General features: G+C 33.9%; 1 protein-coding gene across 2 annotated transcripts; it reads left to right on the plus strand.

The window, feature by feature from the left end:
* The first annotated feature begins 7,220 nt into the window (after positions 1–7,220).
* Positions 7,221–13,629, plus strand: LOC139091960 (uncharacterized). 2 transcript variants are annotated; one of them, XM_070642210.1, is made up of 5 exons: positions 7,221–7,545; positions 7,752–7,843; positions 7,929–8,099; positions 11,368–11,824; positions 12,119–13,629. In XM_070642210.1, exons 1-5 carry the CDS (start codon positions 7,446–7,448, stop codon positions 12,271–12,273), a joined length of 975 nt encoding a protein of 324 aa, XP_070498311.1. In that variant the 5' UTR covers positions 7,221–7,445; the 3' UTR covers positions 12,274–13,629. The 2 variants fall into 2 exon arrangements, with proteins under 2 accessions (XP_070498311.1, XP_070498312.1); XM_070642211.1 differs by having other exon boundaries at positions 12,128–13,629.
* The last annotated feature ends 863 nt before the right edge of the window (positions 13,630–14,492 follow it).

Consider the following 14,492-nt stretch of genomic DNA (forward strand, 5'->3'; position numbering starts at 1 on the left):
CCCTAAAATTCATATTCCTTACTCGTTCCTTTATTCAAAGTTGTCCAGAGCTCAAATATTCTTTTTCTCGCCTTAACCTCTTACATTAAGTACTAAAATTGTATAAGGCATAAAAGCACCATCAATGTGACAAGATACTAGCTTATTAACAATCCCATATGTCATCCATAAACTAAGAATCCTCATTAAATATTTCACGTCATTACTAAATATCCCTAAAGAAGAACTTCTCTATTTTTTTGTGTCTCAATAGATTGCGAACTTGTGATTGTCATTTGCTTTATGGAGAAAGAGGAAAAGAAAGGAAGAAGACAAAAAAAATAATGTACATAAGAACATGAAAACGACAATTTGAAAGCAGCGTATAGAACACAGAGATTTGCCAATTTGTAAATGGAAAACATTGGCATTATTGAAGTAGTACCGAACCGTATGTATATTTGTGGTGTGGGATGATGACAGTAAGCAGAATGATAGGTGCCTGAGATTGTTGACCTTTCTAGCCAATTCAATTGTATACTCCATTGCCAGCTATAGCGGTGTGTGACCAGACACAATTCTAAACAATTATTATTTTCATTCTTTAACATTCTGCTTTTGCTGCCGCTATTCTCGCTCCATCTCACTCACTTACTCTTTTTTTTTATTCAATGAACTTCCTCACCTCGATTTTATTTACTTAAATAATAAGTTTATTGCTATTGTTAACATTCATATACATAAAATAATGTACTCAAAAAATTCATATTTATTTCTGCTACTTCTTCTTGTATTCACGGCATGTGTATGTACTAAATGCTTGCTATTGCTTCATACATATATGGCTAAACATAGGATTGTTGTTTTTTTATAACATCTGTTAATGAAATCAGAATATTTTTTCAATTTTTTATATTTTTTGCGCGTTTTGAATGCTTTATTGAATGGGATGGATGATAAATTGGTCGAATTTATTGCTCGAATTGTGAAATTTGAAATGATTTAATGAAGAATTTTTATTCAGTTTTGGTGGTGCTAAATTCGGATTATTTTTGGAGGTTTTTCACAAAGTTTTGAATGAGGTAATTGTTGAGGGATTAGGCCAGAAAGTCATTGATGGATTTTGTATAAATATTTGACGACTTATGCTAAGTTTGGTCATATTATTTGACAGTTTAGCTGTAAATAAATATGTCAAAAAACATAATGAATCAGTGTATTGGCACTTGGTAATTCAGGACATTTGAGTGCACAAGTATAGGTTAGAACTAAACATCAACTGAGCATTAACTTGACATTGACTAGTTCTAACGTATTTTGTCTGCTCGGGTCAACGATATATGATTATAGACAATAATAGACAATAATATCACGAAAGGAACCGCTTCCGACCCCACTTTAAACGGTAGTTTTAAGTTTGATTGCGATTACTTGGGGAACTCTAACTAGTCAAAGTATCATTTGCCATCAAACATTTTACCATTCAGCCCGAACAGCCAATTCAAAAAATTTATTTTTTCGTCATAAAAATGGGCCGAAACAGTCTTGGATGCTTCATGTATTGACGTCAACTCGGCCTCCTGGAATGTACAAGTCTAGGTGAGTCTAGCACAAATCGAGTAATCGATAAAATTTTCGACCCAAAGTCGAAGTGACTCTGACTTGGATTCGGTTTTAAAGCGATTCAGGATGCAGAATTGAAACCGATTTCGGATACCGAAGTTAAATCTATTCTGGATACTGGATTTAAACTGGGTACGTAATTTGAATCCGGCAACAAGTCAGTCACCTCAAGATTCTCGGGTAATTCAATTAAAATTCACATTTATCATAAAAATCACTTATATATGACTGATCCCTGTAAGACTACATCACCAACACCTAATCCACTAACAAAATATCATCAAATTACCCAAAAATCTACTCACATCATAATCTCCATTCACCCCTTTTTTTCAAGACCATTTAAACTTTATTTTGTTAACTAAGTGAGAATTCATATCATGAAAGATTCATCAAGCATATCCGATAGAATGAAGCGACCTTTATAATATTATTGTTTGCAACTGCAAGTCCCACCGCATAAGACAACTAAAATAATAATTTAAGGGAACCGTACAAAAATGAATAAGACTATTTAAATTAGTCTCACATGATATAGCAAGCAGAATTTTGTATATATTATTTTTTTTCGGTAATTGTTTATTCTTTTAGTCAATTCTTTAGCATTATAATAGGCATGGATGAGAACTTTATTTAATTATATTGCTTCTCTTCTCGTTCTCGTCTCTCTTTACGTTCGCATGATATGAGAATTTGAGTTAAGCGTTCATATTTGTTACATGAGTTGCTTCACTTTGCATTGTATGAGAAAGGGTGATTCTGGAAGGTGATTTTGTAGCTGGAAGTACTGTTAGATTTTTGAATGATGAATTGGATTAGGCTGAATTCGGAATTGAGTTGAATTTGGTCGATTTATCCACTTTTTTAGAGATTTGTGATTTGATATTGATCATAAATCAGCGACTCAAGCCAAGCGAGTCGAAGTGGGTTGATGGCAGAGTGGTTTAATACTTCGGTACATAATTATTGCAACTCACACTCTTCATGGTTTCGAGACTCGGCACAAATTTACCAATTGTCATTTTTCGAATCATGTGAAGTGGAAATGAGGCTAAAAGCCTTCTTTAGTAGGCCACGGGTAGTAATGTCGTCAAAAGAATGGTTCTGATCCGACTATAACCTGTGAAGACCAACTTAGTCAAGTGATCTAGCGCACCGTCATTCTTACTTACTTTCTTTCTTGGCTGGGACACACGAGGGTCCATTGCCGCGTAAAGGGAATGTCTGAAGACAGCTCTATCCTTCGAAACCTTCTGCCAGTTCGGGATATTAAGGACTCTAGCGTCCTTTTCAACACATGCAATCCAGGATGATGCAACACACGCACCTTCATTTGTCAAAGAATTATTAGCAGCAAAATGCCCAATTGCTGCTCTTGGCATCAATGATCTGACTAGCTAAAGGTTCTTCTTAATTTTAGACACGCTTTTAAGGTCTAAAATACCTGTCACGGCTTACTTAAGGCACATTCACTTCATTTTGACATATAACTATTAGGTTGTGCAGCTGATCTACTTCATTGATTCTCAACTTCACCAAAGGTTAGCCTCTCCTTTAAATCACCAAATTTCATTCTAATTCCTCAAAAAAATCCACAACATTCACTTCTAAAATTCATCAAATATAAACATTTTATTATCATATTTATTACTCATCAGTAGCTGTTGCATAATTCAAGCACACAACTTGACTAAATTGTGATTATGTAAAATTTCAAAAATAGTAGATAGCATTCGCAGAAAAATGAATAATTTTTACACAACATGAATAACAAAGTAGATATCCATATGTGTATTAAAATGCCTGTCCACGCGAGCACACAATGTATTCTTATCAACATTTTCATTCCTATCCATATGACTAACATTTTAATACGTTGAGCATCCAAAAGTTTTGGACCCAAAAAAAAACGTCACCCAAAAAACTTTATCATTCACAGAATCGCCCACACTACAAAATTCCTTAACTTATTTTGTTGTTGCTGCTTGCTCAGAACAAGAAGTGAAGTAGATAAAGAGAATAAAACAAAATAAAAAGAACGAACTTTATATCGGATTTATGGAACGAAGAAGTAAGGAAAAGAATTTTGTTGCAATATACGAGCTCGAAAGAGAGAAGCAGCAAAAAAAAGTACATTTTTTATGGTGGCCCTGAAGCGGCACAAATCTTTCTCCATTGCGACCCTTAAAAACCTGTAATAAGTCATAAAGATAACATCATTTGAAGAAAAAAAAGAGTATCCAAACACGCTTTATGAGTAAAGCGAATGATTACGACGGTGGCGGTGAGTCAAAGTGGTGTGAATGCTTAGTTATGTACGCAATACTAAGTGATGATACTAAATGCAATAAGTCATGATGTAGTGAAGTAATAAGAAGCTGGTTTTATTAATTATTTCATGCGTATCTATCGCTGATGTTGAATACATTGTATATGTGCGTATATTAAAGTCATAATTATCTACATTTAATTAACAGCATCAGCAGCTTGGATGTGGTAAATGTGACATTGAGCTAATATTTTATGTATAGATATGTGGGACAGAGTTGTTGGATGTAAAAAAAAATAAGGTGGATTTTTTTTTTAATTTAGGCTAGAGTAAAGTCGGGCGAAATTCATATTTTTGGGCATTTCTACGTCATGTGCCTTCCGGATTTGTTGAGGGCAGACTCCAAGGTCGACTTAAATTTCATATAAAATTGAATTTATTTTCTTAGTAATACATTCGAAAGTCATACGGCGGAAAAATAATCGGAAAATAGTATCCATAGGACTGTGCGAATCTAGTGTTAGGCCGGATTTTGCAGAATCTGACTCGAAGCCAGAGAAATTACCCACTTGGAGACACTATTTTCAACATTTTGATACCCTTTACCTTTTGAGATAAGTTAGTTTGTAGAGCGCAATTACTTTACCGTATTAACATCAAGACGTGAAGGTCACTTGACGGCACCACGACGGCTAGTTTTGGCACATTTTTAAGGGAAAAGTATAAATTTACTTTATTGACAAATTAAGTTGATTTTTAGCGGATTGCTCTTTGTATGATATTTAGTCATATGACTAGTCTTTTCCCGAGCGATACAATTGTAGAAATCACTATCACGGAGCTTTTAGACTCTGTCAAATCACTTTTATTGGTTTAAAATGAAAGCCGCCTCCGTGTGAACTCCATATGACTACTAAATCCATGACAGAGTCTTTGGGAACATTCGGAAATTTAGCAACGCTTAGCAAAAGGGTAAAAGTGACTATAACTCTGTTATGAAGGCGAATTCTGACTTATGATACATAATTTTCAAGAATTCCAATTGATTTCAATATTTAGACTGCAGTACAAATTTTCAAAAAACCTGTTACTTGTTTATTTCCATAGATTATTTCATGAATTGCGCATCAGATAATCAACAATTAAAATCAATTTTAGTCCTCCAAGTCTTTGCAATTCTAAAATTATCATAAACTCCATCCAAACTGTTCAAATATTTTGAATAGCCTCTCATTTATTCATCAAGTATTCTCACCAACTCCACACCAAAACAAAACAAAAATCTCAACTTAATTTCAAAATCCGGAAGCTGTCCGATCAACCAGATCAACAACCCTGAAATGAAAAACATATCATAGCACACAGCACAGAGAGCAGTTTAGTCTAAAAAAAATGAATCAATATTTAATTTTTGATTGTAGATTTAAAGAGAAGCAAAAATTGTACAAAAGCAAAGCAAGTCTGAGAGAGTATAAAGTATTTAAATTTGATACAGAAGTAAATGAAAGCCCGCATTTGAGCGTGTGAAATATACTCGATATACATTTAATATGTACATCGAGACCAGGGTGGGGAGAGTTTTGTGAAATAAATCAAAACTCAAAACTCAAAATGAGAGTTTGATTTAAATTCATTGAAAAAATGAGTTTGAATTTGAATTTGAATTTTTTTCATTTCGAAAATGAATTTGAGTTTTTTTTTAAACTCAAAACTCAAGTTGAGTTGAGTTTTGAGTTTGAGTTTAAACTCAAATCCAAACTCAGTTTGAATTAAAAATTCTCTTGTAGAATTTCTTAAGATTTTTCATAAATTAAATTGAATACTGCAATATGATCGGAATTGCACCTGGCTTTAAATTTGTTCCTGGATCTTTTGGTTCCAAAATATTTGAAATAAAAATTACAGCAACCAATGACTTTCTGAACTTTCATGAGAAAAATATTATTTGTTGATTCTTCTGTTGTTTGTGGCTTATTGCTTGCAAGAAATGACTGAATATTATGGATTATTGCTGGATATGACGACAAATGAGTAACTGGCCACTTCCAGTGCTGAAAAATCTTTTTTCATGCAATTTTCTCCATGTAAATATGACATGTTGTTTGTTATCACTCAGAGTACTGAAAGGGCACTGGAACTGCCCGGTTCCTCTACATCCACAAAAAAATTTTTTGTTCCTTTTTCATCAATAAATCACCTCTGAAAGTCTGAAAGGAACCGGTCAGTTCCAACAAAAATTTTCAAACTTTCAGAGGTGATTCCTTGATGAAAAAAGAACAAAAAAATGTAGAGGAACCAGGCAGTTCCAGTGCCCTTTCAGTACTCTGAGTGACTAAATCCAATTCAGAACACTTCATACAATCAAATGGATTAAAACAATATTTTGTGTCATTGGAAGTGATCTGTTCCTCATATTCAGCTACTTCCAATCATCTTAGATCACGCTCATCTATGTGGGCTCCATTTTCTGCAAGCAATAAGCCACAAACCACTTAAGAATCAACAAATAATATTTTTCTCATGAAAGTTCAGAGAGTCATTGGTTGCTGTAATTTTTATTTCAGTTGGAACTCCAGAAAACCAATTTGTTGGGCATGAAATGCATAAACTAACCAGGAACAGATGAAATGTTCAGCAAATCACATTAATTCACACAAAAAGTGAACATCTCTCAAAATTTTTCAGGAATTCAATTAATGAATTTTTTATTCAAGGTGAGTTTGATTTGAGTTTAAATTCAAACTCAAAACTCAACTCATTTTGTATTGAGTTTGAATTTTTTTAAAAAACTCAAACTCATTTTCGAAGAAAAAAAAAACTCAAATTCAAATTCAACTCAATGAAAAATGAGTTCATTTTTGAGTTTTGATTTAACTCACCCACCCTGATCGAGACAAAAAGAAGATTGAGATTATTATTCAATAAACTAGAAAACCCACACACATATCCAATCGTTCATGTCATGAGCACGGTGAGCGCGAGTTGTGTCGATTTTTTTTTAATTTTTTCAAATATCCATGCCATTTATCTTTGTGTTGAATGTAATTGATAAAGTTTAAATAACAAGCATGAAAATGTGTGCAGAACTTCCCAAAAAAAAAAAAAATCATTCTCAATTTTTTTATTAATTTTTTTACACACGCCACGCTCAAATGAGAGAGTTTTGAGTCTCAGATACTCAATTTCTCAATTTCGAGAGAGGAACTACATCAAAAACGACGAAAAGTGCAAAGAAGACGGCAAAAAATTTCAATATCGATTTCTCGCTCTTCTCTCTTTGTACAAAAATTTCTTGGAAATTCTCTGCGCACATCCGTACAGTTTTGTTAAAAAAAAGAGTCTTTCTAGTTTTGCACGAGCGTCTCTTAGAGTGTGAAGTGACAAAGTTCTCTTAAAAAGTGAAAAAATAGTATTTAATACAATATAAATTTTTTTTTAATATATTTATTTTTTTAATACATTTAATTTAAAGTCATTTAAAAAGATAGAAATTAAGACAAACAATTTGTTAGTCTATAAACAAAGCATAAAAAATTGAGAAGCAATTGAACGTGAGAATATCGATTCCATAAAAATGAATATGCGACAGCAGAGAATCACAACTTCACAACAAGAAGTTTACCTCATTTATTTAATGGAACATACCGATTTCGCGGCAGCTCGAATTAAAGATTGTGAGTCGTTGTTGCCTTTTTTATATTTTTTGTTGATTTTCTACATTTTTTCTTACGTTTGCTTTTGACCATATTTGAGAATTATCGGATGTTTTATTACTCATGACTGTGATATCTCTTCTTGTTCTTAAATTATCATTTTTTTTTTGTTTTTATTTTTTTTTTTTGTGTCTCATCCACAAAAATATTGTGTGCATGTGTATCAGGTGAAGCAAAGTATGAAGAAAATTGGAAGGCACTAACAAAGCTCCTTAATAGCACACTCGGTCCAAAGAAAACTGTCGAAGAATGGAAGATGGTATGTACATACTGCACATTGCATATGCTGACTATATTTAATATTCATTCATTTCTTTTTCTCATCGATATATCCATCCGGTCAGGTGTTTTACAATTGGAAAGGACAATTACGTACACGAGCAAAGAAATTGAAACAAATTCAGGATGGTAAGACGGGAGTTGATGATAAGCTTGCATTACAAAAACTCACAGATGTCGAAAAGCGAGCTCTCAAATTATGGAAAGAAGATTTTCAAGATAAAGATATTGCATCGGTGAGTACATAGACGTGCAATTCATTATAACATTTGTTTATTCATTACATTTTCATGTGCAATGTTTATTTTGGAACGGAATGGGAATTTTTTTTTTTTTTTTGTGAGATATGGGATGGATTGTTGGTAAATTGACTGGTTGTCATAGGGTTCATATAATGCTTGAAGGGTCCAGCCTTATGAGCTGGAGGCACTGTGATTTTTAATATATTGTACCACGCCCTTAGGTCTCTTAGGGTTTACTGGTTATTGAGGTTTTGGGAATGGAAATCATTAGATTCAGAATCTTGACACTGTTTAGGTACTTAATAGTTTAAAACTTTTGGTAAGGAATGGACCAGTAACATCAGCGATCATTCTTTGAATGATGATGATTCCAACTGGAACAGACTGAGATTAGTCTACATTATGAAAAGTTATATATTTAACATTTGTGTGGCTTATCCCTTAACAAGCAAAGAGCATGATTTCATGATATAAAAAGATCACGACAAAACTCAAAATTGGACTCTTTGCCTGTTACTCGAACAGACAACGAGCATGCTTATGGGTATGTTCATAAAATTCAGCATGCTCAATTGTATTGATCGAGTATACTCATGAGAACGCTCATTTAGATGAGGATGCTCATTGTTTGTTATGGTTAAGGATCATGTAAGTGGTCACTCACTTACTTAATGACCTACCTTCCTAATATTTTGTGAAAAGTAGAGACGGTTTTCTCGGTTATCTCGGAGGGGGACCCCGTGTCCCCTGGCTACGCTACTCAATCATATGTATGAAAAAAGTATGTTTTGAGCCAAATCCATGCTATTTAATGTAAACATGCTCTTTGTATGTTAGGGTAGACTTTTTACCTTTTATCTCTTAGTTCTGGATTTGATTTTAAACCAGTTAAGATTTTTTATAGTAATTTTTGCCATATTTATTAAAAATTTAAAAATGCTTTGTGCACTATCGATATGCAGTTTAAAAATTGTAATGTCATCAAAACGATGACCATGAGTTCGAATCTCACCCCAAAGTTCAATTCTTTTTAAACATCTAGAAAATGCTTCAAGTTATTTCTTTTTTTATTTTTTTGCTCTTCAATCTTAAACGGTGCTGCATCAGCTGTTGCTTCTGACAATATTTTACATCCCAAACATGCGCTATCAATTCTCACAGCTTAAATGCATTTCAACCAGTTCCTTCTAACTCATAGAACAGCATATACCCAAAAAAATTATCATAGGAAGGGAAAGAAATTCTTTTTTTTGTTTATCGATTTCCCTTCATTGTTGCCGTGCAATGTCTCTATTTCTCTTTCTCAAAAATTCAATCATTCTCTCTTTTCCTCAGTCTCTAGTTCCACCCGACATAACAACAAGCCAGCAAAAAAAAAACTTTATTTTATATCCACTGCTTATATTTTTTCATAATGAAATTCCAAAATTATGAACTCATTTTCAAGTCTGTTTGAATTTTTTTTTTTAAAAAAAGCAAGAAGAGGAACTAAAAAAAAGTAAAGAAGCGAAACAGGAGGGGAAAGAAGAGCAACCAAAAGTGTATCTCAAAAATTATGGAATTGCTTACTCGCTTTTTTATGCTATGAGCTTCTTCTTTTCAGAGACATTTGTTTTAACATTACATTTTTCCACACAATGTCGAATGTCGATTTTTTTCCTTCCTTTACTTCTTTCCATTCTCGAAAACAAAACAACAAAAAGTACAGGCAAAAAGCGGAGCGACTTGGAAGAGCGCTTCATGCGAAGAGAAAAAAATGAGGCAACATACAGGGAAAAAAAATTTTTTTGCCGAGAAGAAGAAGGAACTGAATTTCTGAACGGGAGAAGTAAAAAAGCGTAGAACAAAATTGTTTACGAGACATGCGATCCGAAAAAAATGTTTATTTAATTCTTCACATAACAATTTTTTTTTTACCGTGTGTTTCTTCCTCTTTCTCAACTGTATGTATATATATATCTATATATTTTTCTCTGAGGTGGCTACTTGCTGAAGCAGTAAAGATATCACAAAAGAATTTCTCACTCAGAGTTTACTCTCTGAGAATCCAAAGAGAGAAATCGATGGGATGGAGAAGATACAATGTGTGTACAGCACATATTGTAGGCATTCATGTTGAAACGAGAAGATAATGCGATGAAATGAGATCTCTTTTCCGTCATGTGAATCATGTCTGTATGGCGCTGTTGCTTTTTTATTATTTTTTGCTTCTCTCTCATTCCTCTCAAATGAGAACTCAATTTTCTTGCTGACTTGTTTCTCTTTATTTTTGTGTCTTTTTTTTTTGATGCATAAATAAATTTTATCTTTTAAATGCTGTGAATATTGTGGGGTTACCCTCTGGGCGTATTGATGATATTCTCTGTGTAGATTGAGAGATTTGCGTTTGATGAGAATCGAACCTTTACTCATGCATCTGAAGTGTTGGAGATTTTGGATCTGTTGACTATGCACTTAGTCATTGAGACTATTCTCATGTTCTGATACGTGTTTCTGCTAATAGTTTGATATATAGAATGAAGCAACACGTCCTTGAGTTATTAAATAGCAACTTTCCAACTGCAACTTAATCAATCCAGGGAAATTTTATAAAGTATTTGAGAGTAAATTTCAATGATCCTATAAACCAATTAAGACACTTCACAGCCCTCCCCCACTCATCAATACAAAATTTCCTAGCAGCTGCGTTACTTGATACCATAGCTAAGGGTTTATGGTACCTATAGCAAGACTTCCTGGTGTCTGAGACTTCAAAGTAGAGGTGCAAAACTGACACCTGTGACAGGCAAAAACTGGACAAATTATTGATTATTGAGAATTTGTATGGATTTGCCAGTCACAGGTGCCTGTTTTGCAACTTCAAAGCATTATTAAAGAGTCTCAAATAGGATCCTGATTTCGGCCCTAGTCTCGGTTTTGGTCCAGAATTCAAAAATTTGTCAAAACCGAAACTTCAGTAAACCTAAAGATGAACAGATAAAGAGCTTGCTAATGAGTATGATCACAAAATGAAGCATGCTCATTTATATTTCTTTGATACGCTCATGAACAAGCTAATTTAAGAGAGTCTGTCTGTTAGAGAACCATAACTCATAGTCGCCCTGAATTCCAAAAAGAGTTGTCTTCGATCTCTGCCTAACATTCCAAATTCTCCTCTGCATCCGTTTCTACAATCTCACATAAACCACACAAAATGATACTTAATATTTACATTATCTCTAAATATTCTCTTTCTCTCCTAAAACTCTATTTCTAAAATTAGATACTAAATGAAATTGAAAATAAGGATATAACAATAACGCCAATAAACAAACAGAATATAAACATAAAGAAGCGCAAAGCAAGCGATTCAATCATCATAACAGGCAATACACAACTTGTGGCACCATCACCAACTCCAACATCATATTCACCATCAGTCGTATCAGTTCCAATAACAATCACCCGTACCAAAGATGATAATCAACAAGTTGATGAACTAATCAATATCAAATTGGAGCCATTCGAGGAATTACTAACAAGCAATACACAATTGAGAAGTTCCGCTGACATAACCGTACAAGAGATCATGGATTGGGCAAAGACATTTAAAATTCCACAATCGGCCGTGAATGAGCTACTACAAATATTGAAAATAAAACGCGTCAAAACGGAGATTAAGAGCGAGACACCAACAAAGCCAGCTGCCGATCAAGCGCAAGCAAACTCTCTCCAACAACGTAAGAGTCAGACATTTCTTATTGCATGCTTTAAATTCTCTTTTCTGATTTCATGTTCAATGAATGAACTAAAAAAAATATTTTTTTTTTCTTCTTTCTTGATCTCTTTTTTTTCACTTCCAATCTCTTTTTGTTTATGATTCCCACTTAACTGCCATCAATTTATTATTTTACTTCATTTTTTACGATTAATTTTTGACTTTTTCTTTTCTTCCTCATTCCTTAAAAATCCTTTGACTTTGGTCTTTTTTTGGGGAATGAAAATTCCTGGGAAAATTTCAATTTTCAATTTAGAATCTATAGGATTATTTTCGAAAATTTATCAACGTATTGAGACAATGGAGCGCAATTTGACAAATCGAATGACACTGCTGGAGCGTAAGGTCGATATGAAAAATTTACAACAATTAAAAATTCAAAGTGTAACGCCAAATACAACACCGAAATGAGACACAGTTCAGCTGGCAGCAATTATTAGGAGGCCAGAGCAAACGCAACAGATTTTTAAGCTTGTTAGGAAGATTTAAGTACAGTTTTAGTTTTGTATTTTTTGATTATTTTGAAGTGATGGGGTATGTTCACTAATGATGTTTAACAAAGGGGTTAATCGGGCATAGTAAAGAAGTAGGGGGAGAGATTAATCTGCTGGAGATACAGGACTGCCATAATATCCAATCTAGTTGAAGCAAATCTTCAAAACCTTCTGTCCATTTACATATCTCGAGTTATCGAATTGTGTTAATAACAGCAACCGATTACAAGGTTTTCTGCAACTTGAGTTACCTAGCTATGCTGTTTAGTGTCAGGGACGTAGCAAGAGCTTCAACGAATCGTGATAACCCCTAACACACTGAAGTTTTTTTTTCAAATAGAATGACCTTCAGCCTCTCCCGTCCCCCCTCTGAATACGCCCTTGCTTAGTGTTATAAACTAGCCAATTAGCCTAGGACCACCTAGGGTTCTGCTATGTTATGAATTATACTCAGATTTATGGTATCACTTTAAGGTATTAACTAGCTAAGACTGAAACATTGACATCATATCTAGTGAATATTTTGGACACACCTTCGACTAATGATAGGAACCAAAGATACGGCAATTATTAACTAGGCGTTTTGTTAAGTCATTGACTCATGCAAATTTACTTGGAAAGCTCAAGTTAAGAATGTCGACTTGAGTCGACTCAAAATAAATCAAATTGAGTCGATTTTGAGCTCTGGGAACAGCATTATATTATTAATAAGACTGAATCAGCATTGACTTGGCAAGACGCTATCCACATATCACATTCACGCTTTTTTGTCGTATGCCAAAATGTCAAATTTTTGGCGAAATATATGGCAAGACATCAAATTAACACTATGTTTGGATAAGGCACAAACACTATGTCAGATATGTTTAGTAAGGCTTTAAAGCTTGAAGTTTACTAAATTAAAGCTTGATTTTTATATGGAGTCAAGTCGACTCGATTAGCAACCTAGCTTCGCCCCTCACTTACTTACTTCGCTGATCGTACATATCAGTTGTGATCCATGACCTCCCATAGGTTTCTGAGCATGTTATTAAGGATGGCGGCTTGCTCGGCCTTCACCGCGAGAAGGTAAGGTTGGTGCATGGTGGAGTTAAGCTAGGTGCGGCTGCATCAGCATTTAATACGCGTTCTCCACCTTTTGAAGACCCAGCTACATATTGAACATTACTAGTGAACGACCCCCTCATCATTTTAATTTCCATTTTCTGTTAGTGAAGAAAAAATCTGACTTTTTTTTCACGTCCTGTAAATTTTTGCAAATACAAAATTTTTTAAAATCATTTTTTGAATGATGCTAATTTTAAGATAAAAAATTCAAATAAATTAACTGAATTATGAACTGAAAAGTGATATGTGTGTGTGTTTTTATATCATTCGTGTAGAATTTTTTAATAGATAAGATAAGAGACTGAAACAAAATATGAAGAATAATCAGCTGAGGTGAATGACTAATGTACTCAATTTGCGTCATCACAACAATGCAAATTGTTGCTGGATATGAAAAGTTTGTTTGGATTTATTTTCATGTTTTTTATAAAAATAAGAATAAAGTTTTCGTCTGCGGAAAGTTTGTTTAAGGAAATTCACGATATGTATTTTTATGACGTTACAGATTGGAGGATATGGAGATTAATTTAGGTATAGGTTCAGTAGTTTGCTATGGAATTGCTGTGAAGTAGCTGTGTGAGTCAGGATGGAGTAGTTTAATACTTCGGTATCTAGTCATTACCGCTCGGATACCTGATCCGGGTAGATAGCTAAAGGATTTCCTGAAAAGCACAGCGTGTTAGCTATTGTAGTAATGGAAAGAAGCGGAGCTACCCAGAAGCCACCGTGACGACAGATTTCAACATATTTGTTCGGTAAAAAATGTGGTTCTCTGCATTTTACTGCTCAAGTTTCTTAAATAATGACATTAGTCAGCACAAAACAAATCATATACATTCAAATGAAGGAGGCGCTCGGCTATGGAGCTTTAAAGGAACCACCAAAGCTCTCTTACTAGCACCAAACGGAAGCTACGTCAATATGACATCTATGTGGATCCCAAAAGTTAGAAAATTCCATTTGCTGACAGTAAAAGAGCTATAATAGAACTTCAAAAATTCTGTGCAGGAGCTGTCATCATGTGAGCCG

Source organism: Chironomus tepperi, unplaced genomic scaffold, assembly GCF_022539635.2.
Source record: "Chironomus tepperi strain 1889 unplaced genomic scaffold, CSIRO-AGI_Ctep_v1 contig_269, whole genome shotgun sequence".
NCBI classification, from domain to species: domain Eukaryota; kingdom Metazoa; phylum Arthropoda; class Insecta; order Diptera; family Chironomidae; genus Chironomus; species Chironomus tepperi.

Excerpts from the sequence above, each read along its gene's own strand:
- LOC139091960 (XM_070642210.1), top strand. The coding sequence starts at position 7,446 with ATGAATATGCGACAGCAGAGAATCACAACTTCACAACAAGAAGTTTAC. Across the intron at positions 7,546-7,751 it reads GGCAGCTCGAATTAAAGATT|GTGAAGCAAAGTATGAAGAA; the intron begins GTGAGTCGTTGT and ends CATGTGTATCAG. Across the intron at positions 8,100-11,367 it reads AAGATAAAGATATTGCATCG|ATACTAAATGAAATTGAAAA; the intron begins GTGAGTACATAG and ends TTCTAAAATTAG.